Source organism: Amblyomma americanum, chromosome 10 (assembly GCF_052857255.1).
Source record: "Amblyomma americanum isolate KBUSLIRL-KWMA chromosome 10, ASM5285725v1, whole genome shotgun sequence".
Lineage (NCBI taxonomy): Eukaryota > Metazoa > Arthropoda > Arachnida > Ixodida > Ixodidae > Amblyomma > Amblyomma americanum.
The window spans coordinates 38916802-38943718 of record NC_135506.1 but is presented as its reverse complement, the minus strand read 5'-3'; the positions used below and the strand labels follow the sequence as shown (position 1 = coordinate 38943718).

General features: G+C 50.0%; 1 protein-coding gene across 1 annotated transcript in view; it reads left to right on the top strand.

The window, feature by feature from the left end:
- Positions 1-26917, top strand: part of LOC144108211 (uncharacterized) — an 82705-nt gene that overhangs the window by 9359 nt on the left and 46429 nt on the right. Inside the window, exon 5 of the mRNA XM_077641490.1 lies at positions 25168-25197. Coding sequence (XP_077497616.1) covers positions 25168-25197 — 30 coding nt within the window. The remainder of the gene's footprint in view (positions 1-25167; positions 25198-26917) is intronic.

The window sequence follows — 26917 nt, the reverse complement described above, 5'->3', positions numbered from 1 at the left end:
TTTTCACCATCTACTACAATTACACAATTCTCTCCATGCCACAAAATTCACTTGTTGAAGGAGCGTTCTCACATATTTCAGTTTTTAAAGGAAAAATCTCTGCAGATTAGGTAGATCCGCTGCTTAGGCGCCTATAGTTTTCAAGCTGGGAATGAGCGAAAAAATCGCAAGGCGAAGTCGCAAGTACGTGAATGCATAACGTGACCTTCGTTGCCTCCTCAGGCTGACGCTTGTTGCTCCAACCTTAAATCCACGTGACATGCTCCGTGATGTGACATGTACTGGTGGGCATTGGTGTGCAGGTTTCAAAGTCGCGTATTCCGGCCAAAACTACTATTGCTAAATGGAAAATCCAGTCTTATCCGCGATTTACCTGGTTAAGTTAAATGAACATTAGTTGCGACAGAAAAGTATTTCCTGCATTTGTGCCTCGGCTTTCATCTTGCGATAAGCCATCTGAGCTCCTCGTTGAGTCTTCGTTGCCTCTATTCGGAAACTCTGCAGTCAATTGGTAGTCAACATTTAACTGTAAGTCCCCAGCAACTTCATCATTCACCTCTTAGATCTCGCTCTTATCGCGCTTCTATCTTCTTTCTCGCTTTTCCTGTTTTTCGCCCTGCATATGTTTTCCGCGTCCCGTTTAGCAAAGCTATATTGCCTGCGACAATGTGCTTCGGCTTGGGGCCTCGCTCTATCCACTGAACCGGTGCACTCATGTTGGCGCGCCTTTTGCGCTGTTCACCTCACCGTGGCATTCTTTCTTGCTTTGTAATCTTTGGCCGGATGGGCTTTATAATTTTTCGTTTGCTGCACTTCTTTCTTCAGACATCATCTATGGTAATTAATTTGTCGTCTGCATGTGCACGCAGCCGCCTTACTCGCTCTGCATCTCCACACCTTTTTCCACTCTGCTTCAGCTGGCTCGACGCTCCCCTGAGTTTACTAGTTGCCTTTCTTTTGCTGCTGCTCGCGTGACGCTCCTATGAGATTATTAGTTTCCTTATTTGTCTGCTCCTGGCGCGATGCTCCTCTCAGCTTACTAGTTTCTTCCCTTTGGCTACAACTGGCACAGTGCGCGTCTGAGCTTACTAGTTTCCTTTTTTGGCTGCAGCTGGCGCGGAGCTCCTCTGAGCTTATTAGGCTGCTGGCGCGACGCTCTACAGAAAACATGGTTAACTAGCGGCTCATCTCATGTTAGCACACTAACAATCCTGAACGGAACATTTAAATCAGTATCTTACCCAGCATCCCATGTCTGTCTGAGCTCTACAATGATGTCTGGAAAACCAGCTCACTCCAAATTACTGGACTTACAAATTGCATTGATGCGCTAACATTGAGGAAAAAGAAATTTGTAAGATTCATTTTAACATAGGACAATGTTATTTAAGCAATTTTTTGCGCATCTGTTCAGGTCACAGTGCACGTTCTCACAGGGAATGTTTGCGGCATCTAAATGTTCTCATTCGATTTCCATTCTGAGTTTCCTCGTTTTGGCTGCTGCTGCCGCAACGCTCCTCTGAATGTGTTTCCTCCCTTTGGCTACAGCTGGTGTGAAGCTCCTCTGAGCTTACGACAGTTTCCTTCCTATTTCTGCAGCAGCTGAGACGCTCCACTCAGCTTACTAGTTTCCTCCCTTTGGCAGCTGCTCACGCCGCAGTCCTCTCAGCTTGCTAGATATTATTTCCTTTGGCTGCCGCTGGCGCGACGCTGCTCTGAGCTTACGACAGTTCCCTTCCTATTTCTGCAGCAGCTGAGACGCTCCATTCAGCTTACTAGTTTCCTCCCTTTGGCAGCTGCTCACGCCGCAGTCCTCTCAGCTTGCTAGATATTCTTTCCTTTGGCTGCCGCTGGCGCGACGCTCCTCTGAGCTTACGACAGTTTCCTTCCTATTTCTGCAGCAGCTGAGACGCTCCATTCAGCTTACTAGTTTCCTCCCTTTGGCAGCTGCTCACGCCGCAGTCCTCTCAGCTTGCTAGATATTCTTTCCTTTGGCTGCCGCTGGCGCGACGCTCCTCTGAGCTTACGACAGTTTCCTTCCTATTTCTGCAGCAGCTGAGACGCTCCATTCAGCTTACTAGTTTCCTCCCTTTGGCAGCTGCTCACGCCGCAGTCCTCTCAGCTTGCTAGATATTCTTTCCTTTGGCTGCCGCTGGCGCGACGCTCCTCTGAGCTTACGACAGTTTCCTTCCTATTTCTGCAGCAGCTGAGACGCTCCACTCAGCTTACTAGTTTCCTCCCTTTGGCAGCTGCTCACGCCGCAGTCCTCTCAGCTTGCTAGATATTATTTCCTTTGGCTGCCGCTGGCGCGACGCTCCTCTGAGCTTACGACAGTTTCCTTCCTATTTCTGCAGCAGCTGAGACGCTCCATTCAGCTTACTAGTTTCCTCCCTTTGGCAGCTGCTCACGCCGCAGTCCTCTCAGCTTGCTAGATATTCTTTCCTTTGGCTGCCGCTGGCGCGACGCTCCTCTGAGCTTACGACAGTTTCCTTCCTATTTCTGCAGCAGCTGAGACGCTCCATTCAGCTTACTAGTTTCCTCCCTTTGGCAGCTGCTCACGCCGCAGTCCTCTCAGCTTGCTAGATATTCTTTCCTTTGGCTGCCGCTGGCGCGACGCTCCTCTGAGCTTACGACAGTTTCCTTCCTATTTCTGCAGCAGCTGAGACGCTCCACTCAGCTTACTAGTTTCCTCCCTTTGGCAGCTGCTCACGCCGCAGTCCTCTCAGCTTGCTAGATATTATTTCCTTTGGCTGCCGCTGGCGCGACGCTCCTCTGAGCTTACGACAGTTTCCTTCCTATTTCTGCAGCAGCTGAGACGCTCCATTCAGCTTACTAGTTTCCTCCCTTTGGCAGCTGCTCACGCCGCAGTCCTCTCAGCTTGCTAGATATTCTTTCCTTTGGCTGCCGCTGGCGCGACGCTCCTCTGAGCTTACGACAGTTTCCTTCCTATTTCTGCAGCAGCTGAGACGCTCCATTCAGCTTACTAGTTTCCTCCCTTTGGCAGCTGCTCACGCCGCAGTCCTCTCAGCTTGCTAGATATTCTTTCCTTTGGCTGCCGCTGGCGCGACGCTGCTCTGAGCTTACGACAGTTTCCTTCCTATTTCTGCAGCAGCTGAGACGCTCCATTCAGCTTACTAGTTTCCTCCCTTTGGCAGCTGCTCACGCCGCAGTCCTCTCAGCTTGCTAGATATTATTTCCTTTGGCTGCCGCTGGCGCGACGCTCCTCTGAGCTTACGACAGTTTCCTTCCTATTTCTGCAGCAGCTGAGACGCTCCATTCAGCTTACTAGTTTCCTCCCTTTGGCAGCTGCTCACGCCGCAGTCCTCTCAGCTTGCTAGATATTCTTTCCTTTGGCTGCCGCTGGCGCGACGCTGCTCTGAGCTTACGACAGTTTCCTTCCTATTTCTGCAGCAGCTGAGACGCTCCATTCAGCTTACTAGTTTCCTCCCTTTGGCAGCTGCTCACGCCGCAGTCCTCTCAGCTTGCTAGATATTCTTTCCTTTGGCTGCCGCTGGCGCGACGCTGCTCTGAGCTTACGACAGTTTCCTTCCTATTTCTGCAGCAGCTGAGACGCTCCATTCAGCTTACTAGTTTCCTCCCTTTGGCAGCTGCTCACGCCGCAGTCCTCTCAGCTTGCTAGATATTCTTTCCTTTGGCTGCCGCTGGCGCGACGCTGCTCTGAGCTTACGACAGTTTCCTTCCTATTTCTGCAGCAGCTGAGACGCTCCATTCAGCTTACTAGTTTCCTCCCTTTGGCAGCTGCTCACGCCGCAGTCCTCTCAGCTTGCTAGATATTATTTCCTTTGGCTGCCGCTGGCGCGACGCTGCTCTGAGCTTACGACAGTTTCCTTCCTATTTCTGCAGCAGCTGAGACGCTCCATTCAGCTTACTAGTTTCCTCCCTTTGGCAGCTGCTCACGCCGCAGTCCTCTCAGCTTGCTAGATATTCTTTCCTTTGGCTGCCGCTGGCGCGACGCTGCTCTGAGCTTACGACAGTTTCCTTCCTATTTCTGCAGCAGCTGAGACGCTCCATTCAGCTTACTAGTTTCCTCCCTTTGGCAGCTGCTCACGCCGCAGTCCTCTCAGCTTGCTAGATATTCTTTCCTTTGGCTGCCGCTGGCGCGACGCTGCTCTGAGCTTACGACAGTTCCCTTCCTATTTCTGCAGCAGCTGAGACGCTCCATTCAGCTTACTAGTTTCCTCCCTTTGGCAGCTGCTCACGCCGCAGTCCTCTCAGCTTGCTAGATATTCTTTCCTTTGGCTGCCGCTGGCGCGACGCTGCTCTGAGCTTACGACAGTTTCCTTCCTATTTCTGCAGCAGCTGAGACGCTCCATTCAGCTTACTAGTTTCCTCCCTTTGGCAGCTGCTCACGCCGCAGTCCTCTCAGCTTGCTAGATATTCTTTCCTTTGGCTGCCGCTGGCGCGACGCTGCTCTGAGCTTACGACAGTTTCCTTCCTATTTCTGCAGCAGCTGAGACGCTCCATTCAGCTTACTAGTTTCCTCCCTTTGGCAGCTGCTCACGCCGCAGTCCTCTCAGCTTGCTAGATATTCTTTCCTTTGGCTGCCGCTGGCGCGACGCTGCTCTGAGCTTACGACAGTTTCCTTCCTATTTCTGCAGCAGCTGAGACGCTCCATTCAGCTTACTAGTTTCCTCCCTTTGGCAGCTGCTCACGCCGCAGTCCTCTCAGCTTGCTAGATATTATTTCCTTTGGCTGCCGCTGGCGCGACGCTGCTCTGAGCTTACGACAGTTTCCTTCCTATTTCTGCAGCAGCTGAGACGCTCCATTCAGCTTACTAGTTTCCTCCCTTTGGCAGCTGCTCACGCCGCAGTCCTCTCAGCTTGCTAGATATTCTTTCCTTTGGCTGCCGCTGGCGCGACGCTGCTCTGAGCTTACGACAGTTCCCTTCCTATTTCTGCAGCAGCTGAGACGCTCCATTCAGCTTACTAGTTTCCTCCCTTTGGCAGCTGCTCACGCCGCAGTCCTCTCAGCTTGCTAGATATTCTTTCCTTTGGCTGCCGCTGGCGCGACGCTGCTCTGAGCTTACGACAGTTTCCTTCCTATTTCTGCAGCAGCTGAGACGCTCCATTCAGCTTACTAGTTTCCTCCCTTTGGCAGCTGCTCACGCCGCAGTCCTCTCAGCTTGCTAGATATTCTTTCCTTTGGCTGCCGCTGGCGCGACGCTGCTCTGAGCTTACGACAGTTTCCCTTCCTATTTCTGCAGCAGCTGAGACGCTCCATTCAGCTTACTAGTTTCCTCCCTTTGGCAGCTGCTCACGCCGCAGTCCTCTCAGCTTGCTAGATATTCTTTCCTTTGGCTGCCGCTGGCGCGACGCTGCTCTGAGCTTACGACAGTTTCCTTCCTATTTCTGCAGCAGCTGAGACGCTCCATTCAGCTTACTAGTTTCCTCCCTTTGGCAGCTGCTCACGCCGCAGTCCTCTCAGCTTGCTAGATATTCTTTCCTTTGGCTGCCGCTGGCGCGACGCTGCTCTGAGCTTACGACAGTTCCCTTCCTATTTCTGCAGCAGCTGAGACGCTCCATTCAGCTTACTAGTTTCCTCCCTTTGGCAGCTGCTCACGCCGCAGTCCTCTCAGCTTGCTAGATATTCTTTCCTTTGGCTGCCGCTGGCGCGACGCTGCTCTGAGCTTACGACAGTTTCCTTCCTATTTCTGCAGCAGCTGAGACGCTCCATTCAGCTTACTAGTTTCCTCCCTTTGGCAGCTGCTCACGCCGCAGTCCTCTCAGCTTGCTAGATATTCTTTCCTTTGGCTGCCGCTGGCGCGACGCTGCTCTGAGCTTACGACAGTTTCCTTCCTATTTCTGCAGCAGCTGAGACGCTCCATTCAGCTTACTAGTTTCCTCCCTTTGGCAGCTGCTCACGCCGCAGTCCTCTCAGCTTGCTAGATATTCTTTCCTTTGGCTGCCGCTGGCGCGACGCTGCTCTGAGCTTACGACAGTTTCCTTCCTATTTCTGCAGCAGCTGAGACGCTCCATTCAGCTTACTAGTTTCCTCCCTTTGGCAGCTGCTCACGCCGCAGTCCTCTCAGCTTGCTAGATATTATTTCCTTTGGCTGCCGCTGGCGCGACGCTGCTCTGAGCTTACGACAGTTTCCTTCCTATTTCTGCAGCAGCTGAGACGCTCCATTCAGCTTACTAGTTTCCTCCCTTTGGCAGCTGCTCACGCCGCAGTCCTCTCAGCTTGCTAGATATTATTTCCTTTGGCTGCCGCTGGCGCGACGCTGCTCTGAGCTTACGACAGTTCCCTTCCTATTTCTGCAGCAGCTGAGACGCTCCATTCAGCTTACTAGTTTCCTCCCTTTGGCAGCTGCTCACGCCGCAGTCCTCTCAGCTTGCTAGATATTCTTTCCTTTGGCTGCCGCTGGCGCGACGCTGCTCTGAGCTTACGACAGTTCCCTTCCTATTTCTGCAGCAGCTGAGACGCTCCATTCAGCTTACTAGTTTCCTCCCTTTGGCAGCTGCTCACGCCGCAGTCCTCTCAGCTTGCTAGATATTCTTTCCTTTGGCTGCCGCTGGCGCGACGCTGCTCTGAGCTTACGACAGTTCCCTTCCTATTTCTGCAGCAGCTGAGACGCTCCATTCAGCTTACTAGTTTCCTCCCTTTGGCAGCTGCTCACGCCGCAGTCCTCTCAGCTTGCTAGATATTCTTTCCTTTGGCTGCCGCTGGCGCGACGCTGCTCTGAGCTTACGACAGTTTCCTTCCTATTTCTGCAGCAGCTGAGACGCTCCATTCAGCTTACTAGTTTCCTCCCTTTGGCAGCTGCTCACGCCGCAGTCCTCTCAGCTTGCTAGATATTCTTTCCTTTGGCTGCCGCTGGCGCGACGCTGCTCTGAGCTTACGACAGTTCCCTTCCTATTTCTGCAGCAGCTGAGACGCTCCATTCAGCTTACTAGTTTCCTCCCTTTGGCAGCTGCTCACGCCGCAGTCCTCTCAGCTTGCTAGATATTCTTTCCTTTGGCTGCCGCTGGCGCGACGCTGCTCTGAGCTTACGACAGTTTCCTTCCTATTTCTGCAGCAGCTGAGACGCTCCATTCAGCTTACTAGTTTCCTCCCTTTGGCAGCTGCTCACGCCGCAGTCCTCTCAGCTTGCTAGATATTCTTTCCTTTGGCTGCCGCTGGCGCGACGCTCCTCTGAGCTTACGACAGTTTCCTTCCTATTTCTGCAGCAGCTGAGACGCTCCATTCAGCTTACTAGTTTCCTCCCTTTGGCAGCTGCTCACGCCGCAGTCCTCTCAGCTTGCTAGATATTCTTTCCTTTGGCTGCCGCTGGCGCGACGCTGCTCTGAGCTTACGACAGTTCCCTTCCTATTTCTGCAGCAGCTGAGACGCTCCATTCAGCTTACTAGTTTCCTCCCTTTGGCAGCTGCTCACGCCGCAGTCCTCTCAGCTTGCTAGATATTCTTTCCTTTGGCTGCCGCTGGCGCGACGCTGCTCTGAGCTTACGACAGTTTCCTTCCTATTTCTGCAGCAGCTGAGACGCTCCATTCAGCTTACTAGTTTCCTCCCTTTGGCAGCTGCTCACGCCGCAGTCCTCTCAGCTTGCTAGATATTCTTTCCTTTGGCTGCCGCTGGCGCGACGCTCCTCTGAGCTTACGACAGTTTCCTTCCTATTTCTGCAGCAGCTGAGACGCTCCATTCAGCTTACTAGTTTCCTCCCTTTGGCAGCTGCTCACGCCGCAGTCCTCTCAGCTTGCTAGATATTCTTTCCTTTGGCTGCCGCTGGCGCGACGCTGCTCTGAGCTTACGACAGTTCCCTTCCTATTTCTGCAGCAGCTGAGACGCTCCATTCAGCTTACTAGTTTCCTCCCTTTGGCAGCTGCTCACGCCGCAGTCCTCTCAGCTTGCTAGATATTCTTTCCTTTGGCTGCCGCTGGCGCGACGCTGCTCTGAGCTTACGACAGTTTCCTTCCTATTTCTGCAGCAGCTGAGACGCTCCATTCAGCTTACTAGTTTCCTCCCTTTGGCAGCTGCTCACGCCGCAGTCCTCTCAGCTTGCTAGATATTCTTTCCTTTGGCTGCCGCTGGCGCGACGCTGCTCTGAGCTTACGACAGTTTCCTTCCTATTTCTGTAGCAGCTGAGACGCTCCATTCAGCTTACTAGTTTCCTCCCTTTGGCAGCTGCTCACGCCGCAGTCCTCTCAGCTTGCTAGATATTCTTTCCTTTGGCTGCCGCTGGCGCGACGCTCCTCTGAGCTTACGACAGTTTCCTTCCTATTTCTGCAGCAGCTGAGACGCTCCATTCAGCTTACTAGTTTCCTCCCTTTGGCAGCTGCTCACGCCGCAGTCCTCTCAGCTTGCTAGATATTCTTTCCTTTGGCTGCCGCTGGCGCGACGCTGCTCTGAGCTTACGACAGTTCCCTTCCTATTTCTGCAGCAGCTGAGACGCTCCATTCAGCTTACTAGTTTCCTCCCTTTGGCAGCTGCTCACGCCGCAGTCCTCTCAGCTTGCTAGATATTCTTTCCTTTGGCTGCCGCTGGCGCGACGCTGCTCTGAGCTTACGACAGTTTCCTTCCTATTTCTGCAGCAGCTGAGACGCTCCATTCAGCTTACTAGTTTCCTCCCTTTGGCAGCTGCTCACGCCGCAGTCCTCTCAGCTTGCTAGATATTCTTTCCTTTGGCTGCCGCTGGCGCGACGCTGCTCTGAGCTTACGACAGTTTCCTTCCTATTTCTGTAGCAGCTGAGACGCTCCATTCAGCTTACTAGTTTCCTCCCTTTGGCAGCTGCTCACGCCGCAGTCCTCTCAGCTTGCTAGATATTCTTTCCTTTGGCTGCCGCTGGCGCGACGCTGCTCTGAGCTTACGACAGTTCCCTTCCTATTTCTGCAGCAGCTGAGACGCTCCATTCAGCTTACTAGTTTCCTCCCTTTGGCAGCTGCTCACGCCGCAGTCCTCTCAGCTTGCTAGATATTCTTTCCTTTGGCTGCCGCTGGCGCGACGCTGCTCTGAGCTTACGACAGTTTCCTTCCTATTTCTGCAGCAGCTGAGACGCTCCATTCAGCTTACTAGTTTCCTCCCTTTGGCAGCTGCTCACGCCGCAGTCCTCTCAGCTTGCTAGATATTCTTTCCTTTGGCTGCCGCTGGCGCGACGCTGCTCTGAGCTTACGACAGTTCCCTTCCTATTTCTGCAGCAGCTGAGACGCTCCATTCAGCTTACTAGTTTCCTCCCTTTGGCAGCTGCTCACGCCGCAGTCCTCTCAGCTTGCTAGATATTCTTTCCTTTGGCTGCCGCTGGCGCGACGCTGCTCTGAGCTTACGACAGTTTCCTTCCTATTTCTGCAGCAGCTGAGACGCTCCATTCAGCTTACTAGTTTCCTCCCTTTGGCAGCTGCTCACGCCGCAGTCCTCTCAGCTTGCTAGATATTCTTTCCTTTGGCTGCCGCTGGCGCGACGCTGCTCTGAGCTTACGACAGTTCCCTTCCTATTTCTGCAGCAGCTGAGACGCTCCATTCAGCTTACTAGTTTCCTCCCTTTGGCAGCTGCTCACGCCGCAGTCCTCTCAGCTTGCTAGATATTCTTTCCTTTGGCTGCCGCTGGCGCGACGCTGCTCTGAGCTTACGACAGTTTCCTTCCTATTTCTGCAGCAGCTGAGACGCTCCATTCAGCTTACTAGTTTCCTCCCTTTGGCAGCTGCTCACGCCGCAGTCCTCTCAGCTTGCTAGATATTCTTTCCTTTGGCTGCCGCTGGCGCGACGCTGCTCTGAGCTTACGACAGTTTCCTTCCTATTTCTGCAGCAGCTGAGACGCTCCATTCAGCTTACTAGTTTCCTCCCTTTGGCAGCTGCTCACGCCGCAGTCCTCTCAGCTTGCTAGATATTCTTTCCTTTGGCTGCCGCTGGCGCGACGCTGCTCTGAGCTTACGACAGTTTCCTTCCTATTTCTGCAGCAGCTGAGACGCTCCATTCAGCTTACTAGTTTCCTCCCTTTGGCAGCTGCTCACGCCGCAGTCCTCTCAGCTTGCTAGATATTCTTTCCTTTGGCTGCCGCTGGCGCGACGCTGCTCTGAGCTTACGACAGTTCCCTTCCTATTTCTGCAGCAGCTGAGACGCTCCATTCAGCTTACTAGTTTCCTCCCTTTGGCAGCTGCTCACGCCGCAGTCCTCTCAGCTTGCTAGATATTCTTTCCTTTGGCTGCCGCTGGCGCGACGCTGCTCTGAGCTTACGACAGTTTCCTTCCTATTTCTGCAGCAGCTGAGACGCTCCATTCAGCTTACTAGTTTCCTCCCTTTGGCAGCTGCTCACGCCGCAGTCCTCTCAGCTTGCTAGATATTCTTTCCTTTGGCTGCCGCTGGCGCGACGCTGCTCTGAGCTTACGACAGTTTCCTTCCTATTTCTGCAGCAGCTGAGACGCTCCATTCAGCTTACTAGTTTCCTCCCTTTGGCAGCTGCTCACGCCGCAGTCCTCTCAGCTTGCTAGATATTCTTTCCTTTGGCTGCCGCTGGCGCGACGCTGCTCTGAGCTTACGACAGTTTCCTTCCTATTTCTGCAGCAGCTGAGACGCTCCATTCAGCTTACTAGTTTCCTCCCTTTGGCAGCTGCTCACGCCGCAGTCCTCTCAGCTTGCTAGATATTCTTTCCTTTGGCTGCCGCTGGCGCGACGCTGCTCTGAGCTTACGACAGTTTCCTTCCTATTTCTGCAGCAGCTGAGACGCTCCATTCAGCTTACTAGTTTCCTCCCTTTGGCAGCTGCTCACGCCGCAGTCCTCTCAGCTTGCTAGATATTCTTTCCTTTGGCTGCCGCTGGCGCGACGCTGCTCTGAGCTTACGACAGTTCCCTTCCTATTTCTGCAGCAGCTGAGACGCTCCATTCAGCTTACTAGTTTCCTCCCTTTGGCAGCTGCTCACGCCGCAGTCCTCTCAGCTTGCTAGATATTCTTTCCTTTGGCTGCCGCTGGCGCGACGCTGCTCTGAGCTTACGACAGTTTCCTTCCTATTTCTGCAGCAGCTGAGACGCTCCATTCAGCTTACTAGTTTCCTCCCTTTGGCAGCTGCTCACGCCGCAGTCCTCTCAGCTTGCTAGATATTCTTTCCTTTGGCTGCCGCTGGCGCGACGCTGCTCTGAGCTTACGACAGTTTCCTTCCTATTTCTGCAGCAGCTGAGACGCTCCATTCAGCTTACTAGTTTCCTCCCTTTGGCAGCTGCTCACGCCGCAGTCCTCTCAGCTTGCTAGATATTCTTTCCTTTGGCTGCCGCTGGCGCGACGCTGCTCTGAGCTTACGACAGTTCCCTTCCTATTTCTGCAGCAGCTGAGACGCTCCATTCAGCTTACTAGTTTCCTCCCTTTGGCAGCTGCTCACGCCGCAGTCCTCTCAGCTTGCTAGATATTCTTTCCTTTGGCTGCCGCTGGCGCGACGCTGCTCTGAGCTTACGACAGTTCCCTTCCTATGACTGCCCCTGGCCCGACGTCCTTTGATTTTACTTGCTCCCCTCCTTGCTACAGCTGTTGTGACGCTCCTTTAAGTTTAACAGAGTTTCTGCTTTTGGCTGCTGCTGGCCCACTGCTCCTTCGGGCTTACTAGTTTCTTCCCTTTGACTGCAGCTGGCGCGCCGCTCCTCTTAGCTTACCAGAGTCTCTCCCTTTGGCTGCAGCTGCCACTACGCTCCTGTGTGCTTTCTTGCTACCTCTTTGTGGCATCTGTGGGCACCATGCTCCTCTGAGCTTACTAGATTTTCCTTCTTTATCTGCTGCTGGCATCATGCTACCTTTGGCTGCAGCTGGTGCGATGCTAAGCTTACTAGATTTCTTCCTTTTGGCTGCTGCTGATGCGAGGCTCCTCTGGAGCCTCGCATCCCTTTGGCTACAGCTGGCACGAAGCTCCTCCGAGCTTACGACAGTTTGCTTCCTATGCCTGAAGCTGGCGCGACGTCCTTTGAGCTTACTGGTTTCCTTCCATTGCTACAGCTGGCGTGACGCTCCTCTAAGATTACTAGAACTTTCTCCTTTTGGCTGCTGCTATTGCTACGCAGCTCTGGGCGTACTAGTTTCTTCCCTTTGGCTACAGATGGCGCTACGCTCCTCAGAGCTTACTACAGTCTCCTCCCTTTAGCTGCAGCTGCTGAGACGCTCCGCTCAGCTTACTAGTTGCGTCGCTTTGTCTGCAGCTCACGCCGCACTCATCTGAGCTTGCTAGAGGCTCCTCCCTTTGGCTGCAGCTGGCACGACGTTCCTTTGAGCTCATTAGAGTTCTTACTTTTGACTACAGCTGGCTCGGCAATTCTGAGCTTACTAGACTTGCCTTCCTTTGGCTGCAGATGGCGCGACGTTCCCCTTAGCTTACGACAGTTCCCTTCCTATGACTGCAGCTGGCGCGACGTCCGCTGATCTTACAAGTTTCCTCCTTTTGGCTGCAGCTGGCATGACACTCCTCGAAGGTTACTAGTTTCTTACCTTTGCCTGCTGCTGCCTCGAGGCTCCTCGGAGCTTATTAGTTTCCTCTATTTGGCTGCAGCTGGCGCGTCACTCCTCTGAGCTTACTAGAGTTTCTCTCTTTGGCTACAGCTGGCGCGACGCTCATGGGAGTTATCCTGATGTTACACGTGTGCTCCTCGTTTCTCACAACATTCTTGGTAGGGGCCGCGTTAAGTAGGGCTTGCCCACTAAAATCTGCCTTTTCCTAAAGGCTCTGAGGCGAGACTGCACAGGTTCATTTTTTTTTATTAAAAGCCTAGACCTTGGTTCCTTCAGAAGGGTTATTTTTCTCCCCAAGGAATATCCTACATGATTTTTTTTTTAATTTGTGATAGAAGGTAGTGGTCTGATGACATGCATGACTTTCGGCCTTAGGCGAGAACAGGATTCTGCTCCTTGCGAGAGGTGTTCCTCGATAAGTTAGCCGATGGGGATTTCGGAATCATTATCACCGTTAGCTTCAACTCTACTCGAAGCTCACATTCGCACAGCTTGTTCGACAGGGATCTGTGCTCGGCTTGTCTTCACTACATTGCCGGGCGAGCGGCATAACTTGGACGTGCTATGCAGGTGGTGACGTCGTCTATTTTTCAGTGATTTTCAACTGGAGGCCCTCAAGCATTCAAACAGCGGTCTTTTTAAATACTCCAATATTTTCTTGAGTCTTCAGTGTTGCCATTCAGTACAACCATCAAGGTACACAATCTTCCAGTGGCATAACATCCTAATCTGGCCAAGATGGCATCAGTGGCACGCACTATGCACTCAAGACTAATATATTTTGGTGCTCCCCGAGGATGCTCTATCGTTACGCAATACGCAAATGTATGCATTCCCTAAGGCTTCATCTTTCGCGGTATATTCCTCCTCATGAAATGCATAATCCTGGCAGCAGTCACGGGTGCCTTGAGGGAAACAGCTTATACCTCCTTTGTTTGCATGTTTGCAGGGAAAGTCGATTTATAAAGTTATATGGTGTCTTTTCTTGTGTGCAAATTCTGCGTTTACGTCTTTCACGTAGCCCACACTTTTGAACCTGAATTCACAACGCTGTTATCAAGTGCAAACTGGTAATTTCCTGAAAAGAGAAAACAAGCATAGAAGCTCGTTTCTATTAGGCTGAAAAATAATTGCTCGTTTTTGCTATACCAATTTCAAAGTAATATTTCCACTCTACGTTAACAGCGACCGATGTGAACACAAAGGCGACTGACGGTATATGGTAGATACATCTTTGATTGGGCAATGTATTTTATGAACGTTTTTGCATTTCTGTTGTGTGCACAGAGCAAGTTATTCGACTTCGAATCTTTTGATTTGTTTTCAGTTCTCAGTTAAAGCTTATTAGAACTTCTTCGCTTTGGCTGCAGCTGGCGCGAGGCTCTTTGCTCGAATTGCACTGAAACACTCATATTGGGAAGGAACTGCGTAAGGTTAATCTTTCACTGCGGCGATCTATTTTATGCAATTTTTTGCGTTGCTTTTCAGCTCATTGTGCACGCCGGTCTGTTAATGTCGGAGTAGTAATAATGCAAATTGTGCCAGACAGATAGATCGCGCCGAGTTGTCATGCCTCTAACGGCGCACTGCCCAGCTGTTAAGACATGTATAATTGCTTCGGCACGTGGCTATTATCACATTCCCCCAGTGCGGCTTCAGATTAGGTTGCTCTTCACGAGGAAAGCGAGCAATAATAGTTTCGCAAGCCTCAGTTTTTGATAGATATTTCTTCGGAAGGCATTTTTGCACATAGCTTTTCGGGAAGCTGTCTTCTGCACGTCGGCCTTTTGATGTCCGAGTGCTTTTGTTAAGTTTTTATTCACATTTCAAATTTTGTTGCAACTCTTGTCAGGTGGGAACTTCACACAGATGTCGTCGACGCTGCCGGAATGTGCTATTGTCTCTTCCTGTGCTATTAGCTATTATTACATTCGACACACGAGCGAGGACTTTTATTTTTAATTTTTCAGGACATGCAAGGATATTCACTTATGCTAATTTTCTGAATAGCTCGAAATTTGATGGAAATGCAATCTGGACAGCTCACGATTCTTTCGCTTCTTATTTTGCGACGAGTTGTTCCGGTTTTTTAACTGAAGGTCTATGACATAGGAATTTTGCCAGTTCAGTGAGAGGTGGCAGCCATGAAGCTGCTCAGGAATGCGGTGCTAATCTGGAAAGTGCCGTGACTCAAAGCGTAGCCTTCGCGATGTGGTTAATTTCTGGTACGAATAGTCAACTCTCGCCCAGGCTGACAAAGTGTGAGCTAGCTGCGCTTCTCGGTTTCGTTGAGCGCGTCCCAATAACTGCGGCCAGTATACTCTCCTTTTGGTGCGACAACCTCTGGGATAATCGAGCATTTTTTATCAATGGCTAGTCCTAAAAACAATGAGGAATAACGTGCCCTCTGAATTCCAGCCACCATCAAATTGTTCCCTGCAGGTATTAACCTGTTTTGTGGTAGTTACATGTCACGTTTGTGCGTCCTATGTTCAGAAACAACATTCTGGTTTATTTGATGGGCTAAGCGGGGGCCATATATACACACATACGGAACAACGTTACGTAATCATGGACGTCTGTTTGCTTTGCGGAAAGTGTCCCCCTCTCAGGCCACGCCTGCATGAATAAGGTAACAAGTATTCTGCGATTTCGCGTAAAACCACGAACTCAAGCATACTTCGAGGATTTCTGTTAGTATACCCACGTTCTGCTTCTTTATGCTATGTTATGGACAACAAAGGGAACGATATTAGAATTGAGTTTTACTTTTCTCAAACAAGAGTTTGGGAACAGAGAAGGCTGAAAGGAAATGATAATTCGCTTATAATGCAATCTGAACAGTTAAATTCAACAGCCCCCAATAACAGCCTGACAACAGCCCCCCAGAGCTCCCAATGAACGAAGTCAACGCACATGGCAACAGCGCATATGTAGATAGTTTTACGGGAAACGATGTAGTTGCGCACACCAGGATGGTGCAAAGCTTGGCCTGAGATAGCGACTGAAGCAGCAGGAGCCCACCGTTCCGCGGCTACTCGTTTCGATCGGCCTAATCCAGCTCTCTTTTTCCTTTTCTTTCCACGCTCCTAACCACACATTCTCCTGTCTACATCCATTGCTTCCTTCTCATTTGCACCTATACAGGCGCGCGATTTCCTCCAAGAACGGGAAAAAAGTGTTAGGTTTTTATTATTTAAACCCAGTAGTCGTTAGAAAGCATGTGTTTAGCTTGGTTGGCTGATGGTTTTGCTTTGCTGAATCGTCGGTACGTTTGGCAACGATATTAAACTGAGGTTAAGCTGTGATAAAGGTTTAGCTGATCTGATCGGGCCGCAATTGAAAGTTGATGAAGGAGACGATGTGGAATGTACAGCGATAACATTTGCTTTCCTGCAGTGGCCAGCACAGCTGACCTGTTCGCGCCGCGGTGGGTTCGAGACCGAGTGACGGCGATATTTACTCTACGTCGTTGTGGGCTGTTGCTGGGCTAGATTTGACCAAAGTCAGTCTCAAGTTCATTCTCCTATTCGCACAGCTGGCGCTACGGCCGTGGGAGTGTGTCCCGAGGTTTCCTGTGTTACTCCGCGTTTCACCAAAATTCTTGTCTGGGCGTTTAGTGCTTTCTCACTAAAACCCGCGCTCTCCAAACGGCTCGTAAAAGACGAAAAAGACATTGGTTTTGAGTATGGAACGAGGTTATTTTGAATGATTATTTTACTCTGAGGGAATTTTCGACATTTATTGTTTGAGATACGTTCAAAGGAAAGTTATGACATGCGTGACTTTCGGCCTTAGGCGAGAATAAGTGCTGCTTCTTGCGAGAGGAGTTCGTTGCGAAGTTTATCGATGGAGATTCCAGAATCTCTTGGCCGCTGTCACTTCTACTCTACGAGAATATCCCATCCGCGCAGGTTGTAGGACAGTGGTCTGTCCTCTTCTGGTCTTCACCATGTTGTCGGGCGAGCAGTATGTATTGGGCGTGCTATGTAGGCGGTGATGCCGTTTCTTGGCGCCTTTCAGCTGGAATACCTGAAGGCGTTCACACGGCTGGATTTAAACCACTACGATAATATGCTCTGTTTCCAGGGTTTCCAGTCAGTACACTAACCATCCTAACCATCCTTAGCATTAGGGGTGCGCTCTATGAACTGACAGCTAATAAAATTTGATGCTTTCCGGGAATGTTCTATTATAACGCTGATACGAAAGACAAAGTAAGCGACTCCACTGGCTCTACCTGTCTCGGTATATTATCGTCGGCGTGTAATATATATTCCTTGCAGAACTCACGAGTGCCGATAGAGAATCTGCTTTATTTGAGGGAATCTGCTTATTTAAAGAGAAATTTGCAAGGTGGCCTTAGAGCGTGTATAGTGATTTTCAGTTCTCCACACGAGCTTGAGCAGAGATCCAGGGGCTCCCCAAGTTTTTCCGTGCTCTTTTTTTTCTATCAAATTTCCTACAGTCTGCTCATCACTAGTGCCGCCAACTATAGCTTAGTATTTCCCACCAATCGGTTACATAGATTCTTTCTACATTGTTCAACGCTATATGCTCTTGAAGTGTTCCCTCCACGCATCCATCGCCTCTCCTCAGTGGTGTTCACAAGGATAGCGTTTAAGCACGAAATTCTTTGCCTTTGTTAAAGCGCTGAAGAGTAGGACGCGGTAGTGCTTTGTATGCAGTCTTGTCGAAAGATAGAAGTAAATTGCATTAAAAATTTAATTGCGAAACAACTGTCTAGCTTAAGCTAATGCAGAGTTCTCCCTGTAAATATCAAAGTCCTATTACGAGGGAGGAGTTACAACACGCTGCTTTTCGTTGCGCGAGAAGTATGCCTATCAGAGAGTAGGTAGGATTCACCAAGCTTTCGAAGTCGCACAGCGTGGGTGACTGCTAGTGCGTCAAGTAGGGTCAGCTGAATAAGAGCTCACACTGGGCAATCGTAATCAAGAGTAAACATCTTCGCTCCGCGCGGGTAAGCATGCAGCCTCTTAAGGGGTTTCTTGACTGAAACTTGAAAATTCTGATTGTAATGGCACTGGGCCTCAACAGCAGTATACCTTATTGTATGAAGGTCAATTTCCTAGCATTCATCTAATATGCTGGGGCGAAAGAGATCCCAAGTTGAAGATCAAGAAAAGCATGGAATAATCAGACGGGCTTCTTTTTTGTTGAAGCGATGTTTATTGCCTCAGGGCATAAAAACTATGAAGGGAGAGATGAGTAAGATGCTTAAATAAATAAAACATTTGAGCTGATTTGATGAAATCAAGAAGTGAACGATGATATGGACCTTGTGTTCATGCAATATATTAATCCGGATTGTCCGGTGAGAGTCACACTTACGCCAGGTGCCGAATTCTCGTCGGCCTCAGCGCCGGGCAGTCCCACAACACAGGTGGTGGATATCCGCCTTACAGTCTCTGTTCTTGCAGACTTGACATTGGGGGCGGGGATATAAATCTTTGAAATGCGGCCACCTGCGTGTCACAGCTGGAGTTAGGGCAACCCCGACCCGTATCCTCCGAAGGCAACATCCTCTGCACGGGTAAGGCCACGGGGAGGGTTACTGCACACGGAGGGATTAGAGCACGTGTGCGGCGCCGGAGGTGTTCCTTTCTTGTTAAAAGGAGGGTGGTGTCATCCAGAGTGAGGACTCGAGGCAAAGAAGAGGTTGGGGTCGAAAGGCGGATCGCACAATCTGCGCGGCTTTGTGCGCTCAGGAGGTCACCCGGGACCCACTCAATACGGATTTGTTGCGGGATGCGTGCCGCTAGACGATGGATGTCTTGGCAGATTTCTTGGGTGCGACTGACTCGTCGTAGTAGGCGTGTACGTGACTTAAGAGCGTCGGTGCGAATGACAATGCGGGCCGTGGGTAGCATGGGAACGGCGGCCACAGTCAAGTGCCTCTTGAACCGCAAGCACCTCCGCACAGAGGGAGGAAGGAGGTTCTGAGAGGCGAAACCTTGACGCGAAACCTTCAGAGCAGGCTTGCAAGGACAGTAAACTCCCGGAGTTGTTTCGCAGGCCTGGATGCTTGCATCACCGTACATAACGATGGATCCATGCGGCATATGGGCGTCTTGCTATGTAATTCGGTCGCGAAGCCACGATGCCGCGCGGATAGATGATGGCCGACGTAGATCAGTCGGGTTGGTATCGCTTAGCTGCACAAAACGCCAGTGAGGAAGAACTGGCGAAGGCGGCTATAGAATGGAGTGCAATGAATCATATGCCCTGAGTGTACACGTGGTGTGTGTAAGGCTTGGCTTTAGGCGGCGAGCATCCCGTCGTTGCTGCACCAGCTCATCTAGTGTATTCAGCTGCGCATCTTCTTGGAGCGCCACGATCGGGGAAATGCGGGGAAGGCAAGTGATGGCCCTCATTGCCTCTCAAAACAGCTTCTAGACGATCCCATTGAGCCCCCGTCAAATGCTGGAATTGGGCTTAAAAACGAGGCGTGGTTGCACAACCGCCCGCATCAACTGTCGTGCCACATGAGAACGGGCTCCGCCTGTTTTAGGAGAAATGCGTCTAATCAGACCCAACGCCTGAATTGCTTGCTTTTTAGCCTGACCTGACTCGTGTATTGTGAAGCGTTTTACGGTCGAACTTTCTTGAATTGGAGTTCCGGATAGATGGAGACGAGTTGGTGTTGCAGCCAGTTTACGGCGCCGCCAGCGGTTGGCGAATAACACGAACGTGCTTTTGCTCACTGAAAGCTGGAGACCAATTGAAGAAGCAAAAGTCGAAGTGATATCTATGGCTGATTGTAGGCCTGCTGCTTCAGTCATCAGGTCGTTGAGTGCTCCACACCGTTATGTCATCAGCATGCAATAAGAACTTAATCTCGGAGACATCATGCAAGCGCCAAGCAAGGGGGATAAAAGCAATATTAACTAATATTGGCGATAACACCGATCCCTGAGGAACGCCGCGATGAGGCACAAATAATCCGACGGCCTCACCGCTGAGGCGTATGGCAAAGTGTCGGCTTTCAAGGAAGGATTTAACAAAATTGCGCACTCTAACGAGGAAATGCAGCATGTCAAGCGATTTCAGGATGACAGCATGACTGATATTATCGTAAGCCTTTTCAACGTCCATGGCCAGTACAGTACGTACATTGTGGCTGCGAGTTGAGGCCAGAACTGTTGACGCCAAGACAGCCAGTCCATCTTCTGTACCTATGGACGTACGAAAACAAATTTGGGCGGGATGGTAGAAATCATGGTGCTAAAGCCACCACGACAGTCGTGTGGCAAGCATTATTTCGGTAAGCTTGCATAATGTTGGCGTAAGCGATATAGGCTGGAAAATCTTGAGGTCTGTCGCGGCTTCCCCGGCTTTAAATGGGGATCAAAATAGCCGATTTCGAAGTTTCTGGTACGGCGCCTTCTATCCATACCTTGTTAATGGTGGCGAGGAGTTGAGGCAGTACAGCGGAACTTAAGTTCTTGTAAACATCGTACGGAATGGAGTCGGGACCGGGCAAAGTCTTCCGACGGGCCTCGTCTATTGCTGCAAGACAGTCGGGCATTGAAAATGGGCTTGCAATTCCCTCGGCGTCGGCTGTATATGGGAGCTTATCGACACGTGCTGGAATGGCAGCCAAGGGGGCTCCTATGACCCTTTGACGCAACACATACTTGGGGAAAAACATCCGCGCTGCCTCTCTGGCGAATTCATCTGTAGCTAAGTTAGCTGCGAAGCATGCCGTGGCCGCTGAGTCAGGACGACGGGAACCATGTTCCATTGCACGAAACGTTCGCTAGAGTGCAGCATTCGATGACTTTCTCGAAAACTGCTCACACCACGCATGCCACTGCCGTCGCGAGAGATCGCGCTCATATCTAGGAGCGTTAGTAGTAAGGTAATTCAGCCTTGTCCGTGCTTGCGCAGAAGTCGGGTCTCGGGAAGCTGCCATCTCCGCTTGTCGGCAAGCAGCCCACAGGTTAAGCAGACAAGCATCCAGCGCCGGGCGATTCACGTCCGTCTAGGTGACAGCAGTAGCCTTATTCAGCGCAGTTTGTAAGCAGTCCACAAGTAGTGTAGATGATTGCAGACAGAGATCGACGGTGGTGCGAAACTTGTCCCAATTGACCACAAAACACCTACGGCGTAATTGGCGGGCCCTTGATGGATGGAGACCGATGATAGGATATTGGTCACTACCCCAGCACTCTGGCTCCAGGTGCCACGATAGAGTCCCGGGTCCTGACCACCACGTAAGGTCCGGAGCACATGTTGGACTGCGAGCATGGTGCACAGTCCGCGTTGCTGAATCTGGATGATTGAGTAAAACAAACAGTGCATCTGCGAATCCGTCCCGCACACGCCTACCACGGGGGCTTCAAGTGGGGTCCCCGCAGTCCCGATGAGGGGCGCTGAAGTCACCACCGACTAAAACAGGCCACCCTGAGTGTTGTCGTCGTAGAGTTAATAACCACCCCAGATTAATGCTGGGAGATCCACTGGCGGGTCTTACATAGTATGACACGACCACAACAGTTGTCTTGGGAAGCTTCACAGCTACTGACTTCGACTACCTCTTGATTTGAGGTGCACCAGTTCTAGAGAGAGGCGAACTTGAGGAAAACGCGCATCAATGTACACCGCCGCCTTTCCCGGAGGGGCATCAGTGTGCACACAACGGTCGTTCATTGAAGGAGACGTGTATCCATTAAAGCCCGGAATAGATGGCAAGGCATCGGTCTCCTTCAGTAGCAGGGCCCACCCACGGAGCTTGTTCATGCGAAGTCGAGATTTTAGCTCTCCCAGCTTTGTAGAGAGGCCTCTGCAGTTTCATTGGAGCACACCACAACAACGTGCACTCGTCATTTTCGATTAGGCTTCAAAGCGTTGTAATAAAATTGATGTCAGGTTAGATAACTGGTTTACCATAAATCGGAGGAGGGATGTTGCTGAGTTATCCTGCAGTGCTGCAGTGCTGGTTGTCTACGGCGAGCAAGCAGTTCACAGCGTTGCCGTAGCTTAGAGACCTCAGCTAAAAGGCGTGCAATTCGGTCGTCAACTGCTGCCATGTCCTCCCGCAGAGGTTCTAGTATGCTGTGCTTTTGTGTAGCTTGCAGGTGACGGTGATCCTTACGCACTTTATCGCTGTACGACGGTTGGGCAGGGGCTGCAGGTGGATTGCAAGTTTGTTCAGAAAGCTACGGCCAGTCGTGTTCATCCCACTGAAGAGCCGCAGACCTGTTGGATGTCTGTATCGGGGCTCTGTTTTCATTATGAAGCACTTGCTTACGGATCCTACGCCGAAATATCTCAGTTGCTTTCTGTTTTGTTGGGCAAGTTTGAGAGCTGATCTCGTTGTCGTCAGTCTTGCAAAGCCTGCACCTGTAAGATGGTGTGCCTTGTGGGCGAGCTTCATCTTTGTTCTAAAAGGGCACGATCGGCGCATGTGGCCAGGTCTGAAACAGCTGTAGCAGTAGACAGCACTCGGTTTATAAGGGCGAGGCCACAGAATACAGCCAAAGTAGTAAAGTCGTTCTGGGAGAGTTAATGGTGCCTGTAGAGTGACGATGAACGAGAGCCCCTGACACGGTGACACGATGACACGGTGGGTTGGACAGTACAGCTCACGCTGGAGGGTCGTCTGGTCTTCAGCAACGTCGACGTTGTAAACAACACAGCGTTGTAGGTCCGAACCTTCTAGTAGGTACACCTGAACCGGCACCGAGACCTTGCTTGTAATCAATATGCACTTGAGCGTTTGCAGACGCTCGACAGCAGCCAAAGTCGGGAACCACAGAGCGATGGTAATAGAGTAAGTTCTAGATGTGAAGCCACGAAAAGCTTTGGTTCCAAGGCACTCTTCCAGGTTCGCCTGAAGAATCCTGTTCGGAATGTCTGTCAGGCTTTTGACTGCCAGAGCTTTAATGGCCACTTTATACGATACCGATCCCGACGTCGGCATAGCCACCTGGTTGGCATACGCTGGGCAGGAACGCTTGCCTTGTGAGCTGGAGTTTGCAGAAGACGAAACCTGCGCAGTATCCGCTGATGGGCGCTTTTGAGAACTGCGGAAAGCCGATGGCACGGATGGAGGGGCTGAAGACAGGTCCATTGGAGAGCTCTCCTCCTCATGCTGCACGGTGGAAGGCCCATCCAGCAGTGGAGGCTGGGCAGCCATTGCCGAGTTCCGCCCAGAGGGCAGATCGCTCACGGACTGAGGTGCATTTCAAGAAGGCGGGATGTGCGCTGTCGCTGATGGACCGGGAGCAGGGACCGACGCCGGCGAAGCCACCTCTGCCAGCGCGTCACCGGCGGCTCTAGGCCTAGCCTCGGAGCCCAGTCCAGCTGCCGGGATGACTGAAGGACATGCTTACTGCCACCCAGTCAGACGGCGCATGAGCCTCGGGAGCTTCTTGAGTTTCTGCGAAGTCAGTTCTCTTGATATAAGGAACGTATTTATGCGGATGGCGAGATTTTTCACTGCAGCGATGTGCAGCCACCTTAGCAGGGACACTTCGTCTTCTTCAAAATCCAGACGGGCGTCTTAGCTGCCAAGACACAGGCGGTTAATTGCTGGATAGATGAGATTTTTAGCAGGAAAAGGAGTGGTAATAGGATGTAGCCTGAGAGATTGGAAGACGGAAAAACAGGGGTCCTGTTAACTTGGAGATCGAAGACGGGGCAATGGCTTAATGTGCATAATAGTATACAATGCCTGTAATGTTTCAATATCGTACTGACTGAGAGCGGGAAAAAGAAATTAGAATGGGAGGCGCTGCGTTTGTTGAAGAAAATTTTGCACATCAGAGCGCGCTCTCTTGTCGCTTCGTCCAAGCAAAAAAGCGCCAATGGAAAGAACAACCGCGGAGGACACAGGCAAGCCCAGTTGATGAAATGGAATTTGCAAAAGATGCTTCCTCAAATGAGAGAAGCGGCGGCAGAACAGCAGGAAGTGATCTATTGTCTCAGGGTCGGCACAAAAAGGGCACAATGGGGAAGCCGCTAGGCCAGATCTGTGAAGGTAGAAATTTAGAAGGGGAACCCGGCAACGCAAGCGCGTGAAAGAGACCTCTAGTCTGCGTGAGCACCAGTCTTTGCTACACCAAGGATGCAGAAGATGCTGATATTCGGGGGATGATGTAAGAGCCGAGGCAGTAATTTCCTGAAATATTGTGTAGCTGCGAAACCTAACCGCAGCTGTATATGCACACGTTGGCAGGACAGCAACAATTGGGCCGCAGAGAGAGGCTCTTGCTAAGGAGTCTGCAACCTCATTTAAGTGAAAACCCATGTGACCTGGTACCCAAAGCAACCTTACCGAATTCAGATGAAGCGGAATCAAACTTAAAGAGGCGTAATGCCCGAGACTCAGTGGGTGAGGATAAGAGCAAATCGACAGTCTGTCATTAACGCTAGAGCAGCATACGTCCAGTGTTTTAAAAGCGGTCATCAGCGGAACCATCTTCCTCCCATCCTCCCCATAGACCAGGCCTGACTTTAAGGCCGATGGTGAAGGCTCTACATGACGCAGCCGGCACATGGTGCATGTCTTCCGTGCTCATCGCGTGTGTTTGAGAGTAGACGTTGCTAATGCCTGTCACACCACAGCTATGGGACATCTAATTAGGTCACTGTCTTTGGAGCCATTTTTGGAGGTTTTGATAAAGACAAGAAAAAGAAGTGTCTGAACTACTTGTCGTGTAGCTGGCGCCGAGAACTCCATGCAGAAGCAGAGTTCTTTAGCATTTACATACAGTTCCCTGCGTAACACTGTTTCGTGGATAACCGCGTAGAGAAAGCCAGTACACTTGTGCCAGCATGCTGCAGTGGCTTTATTCAGTTGCTGGGTTGTGACTGTGATCTTTCTTTACGTGGTGAAGAGCTGAAAAACAAGTAAAAAATGCCTTGCCCACTTCACCTATCGCAGAACGGTCCTGGAGGTGCTGAAAGCAATTAGGTAGATTTTCGTGTTAAAATACACGTCCGCTAATTTTGTTTTGAGCTTCAAACCATTCAGGTGATGCCGTAATGTACGTCTAATGTATACATACGTCTCATCGCTGCAGAACCGTCATTCAACGCTTCAGTCTAATATGTATTCTGCTTATCATGGGAACTTCCGTTCTTTAGCGATAAAGCTATAACCGACCCGTTCACTGCGCAGTTCTTTTAAGCTCTTCAGCAAGCACTTAAAAAGAAAGTGTGGATGTCATGTTCACCCCTAATGACTCGAAGTAATCAGAAGATCAGATCTGGCAGGCTTTGCAATCTGTGCTTTCATGGTATTTACACACATTCTTATAATTCGCTTTTAAAAGCTATCTTACTATTACAGCTAGGAATGTGCATCACCATTTTTACTCTTCCTCCCTTTTTCGTATATTTGCCAGTCTGATCTTTCTCTTCCTCTAGTGCTTTCTCTTGTACTTTTTGTTGTGTGCTAATTAGGAATGGTCTTTCGCGTAGGCCAAAAATCTCGACAACCAAGTTTAGACGTCTGTTAAACCTAAATATACATCTCAAATATTTTTAAAAACATTATACAAAAATATTACTTATTACTCTGAAAGGTCACCTTTTGATTTTTGCCTCAGAATTAACATCACTCACAGCGCGTGGAAACTGGTATTTTTTGCGCGGACAGAAACAACGTGTGAAAAAAGATTATCAGGAAGTTATTATTGTGACTGTCAAAAAGTTGCTTTATTCTCCTATATTGTTACCACAGTGATTTTTTCTCTGCTTCTTTACAGAAGACGAATTAACACCAAAGGAAACTATACGTAAGCTGTTAAATGATCTAAACACTTAAGTATGGCTGATAACTCTGAATAAGCAAGAAATATGTGTGCTTATTACATAGCATGATTACATACAACCGAATGAATCACGGAACTGGGTGTAGTGACGCCATCTTACTTTCAGGACACTTCTTATCACCTCGAGCGCTTTACGCCGAAAAATAGTCTATCGTCTTAATTTGTTGCATAGGTAACTGTTAACCCATGACAATTAAGCGTCAGTTGTTCCATAGTTTGAAGATCTCTCCACAACCCAGGATCTTGCCTAGGATGCTTTTCACCACACTTGGCCCTGGAAGAAGCAAACGTACAAAAAACAAGCTGGCACAGTGACACATATATGCACCCTGCATGAAAGCTATTATAGGTATTTCTCTTGCGACTTTTCCGCGTCACAGGTAATTTTAGCGAAGCGGAGGTGGCAACAAAACCAATGCAGGCACGTTTTGCATTAAAGGCACAGGCTATATTTCCGCTATAAGTATAGATACGATCATTCACGGACACCTGACGTCATAAACGTGCTTCCATAATATATTTTCTCAGGTTCATGAACAAAACAAGCAGGTACTTTAAGTCATTAAAGGATAATTTCAGCAAAGAGCAAGGTCACAAGTGACGCTTTGTTCTATTAGTGAAAAAATCGTTAGCTCCACTACAGGGGTCATTTTCGTCTTTCTTTCGAAACCCACAGCTCACAGGTGTATTGTAGTGCATTTGATTTTACGCCACGAAGGACATATACTGATGTGTGGGACGTAGACTGACATTAGGGAGTGTACTGTTAGACGCCGCTTCTTGAAAAAACAAATAGGGCGGCTGCAGAGCACCTGCCGTTGTAAGCCCTCATCTACATGATTGCAGCATGTTTATTCCTCCTTAACACACACTGGGAAAAGCACCTATGAACACCGTATAAGAGACCTCCTTACCTACCAATCATAATATTCAAAGTCGTTGACGCAAAGCATAGACAGCTTGAGTTTTTCCGACGCTCCAAAAAAATCTTAGCCACACAGTATGCATTCCAGTTTTGAAAACCAATGCAATCGCTTGTCAGAAGCGCTCTACCATTCATGACATCTGCTTTCAGTCGCCCAAAAGCTGCAAAGCAGATTGATTAAAATCGAAGTAAATCAGAATGACGTCACTAGAGATTCCTTATTGCCACACTCTTTCGCGCAATCTTAAAAACATGTAAGCTCTGCCAAAGTTCAACTGAAAGGAAAAATTTGCAGAACGAGTCATCAAAAGCAGTTAGTTCCATGGGACAAAGAAGTCGCAGAAAAACCAATGCAGATCCGTCTTGCGTCAAAGGCACAGGCTATCTAAATGATTAGTTCGCATTAGCACAAATATGACATAAAGCATGGCATTAAAGGCCACCTATCCTCCCTTTTCAAAACATGTCTCATCCTGATTCGGTGCACTGTGATGTCTTAGGTTCGCATGCTTAACAACATGCGTATTAGAGAAGCTATTGAGGCCTACTGACACAGCAAATTCTTGTCCACTACGCGTGGATGTCTAGTTTGTACACAAGACAACGTATTGAAGCGGCTTTGATCACGTTGTCCTTGCAGAGAACTTGCATGAGTTTCCCGGTCTTAAACTACTGCGTGGATGAGGTCGTACAGACCACCGGTGCGATTCTACAAATAGAGAGCACCAGCTTCATTAGTCCGCTCACTTAGAACTGTTT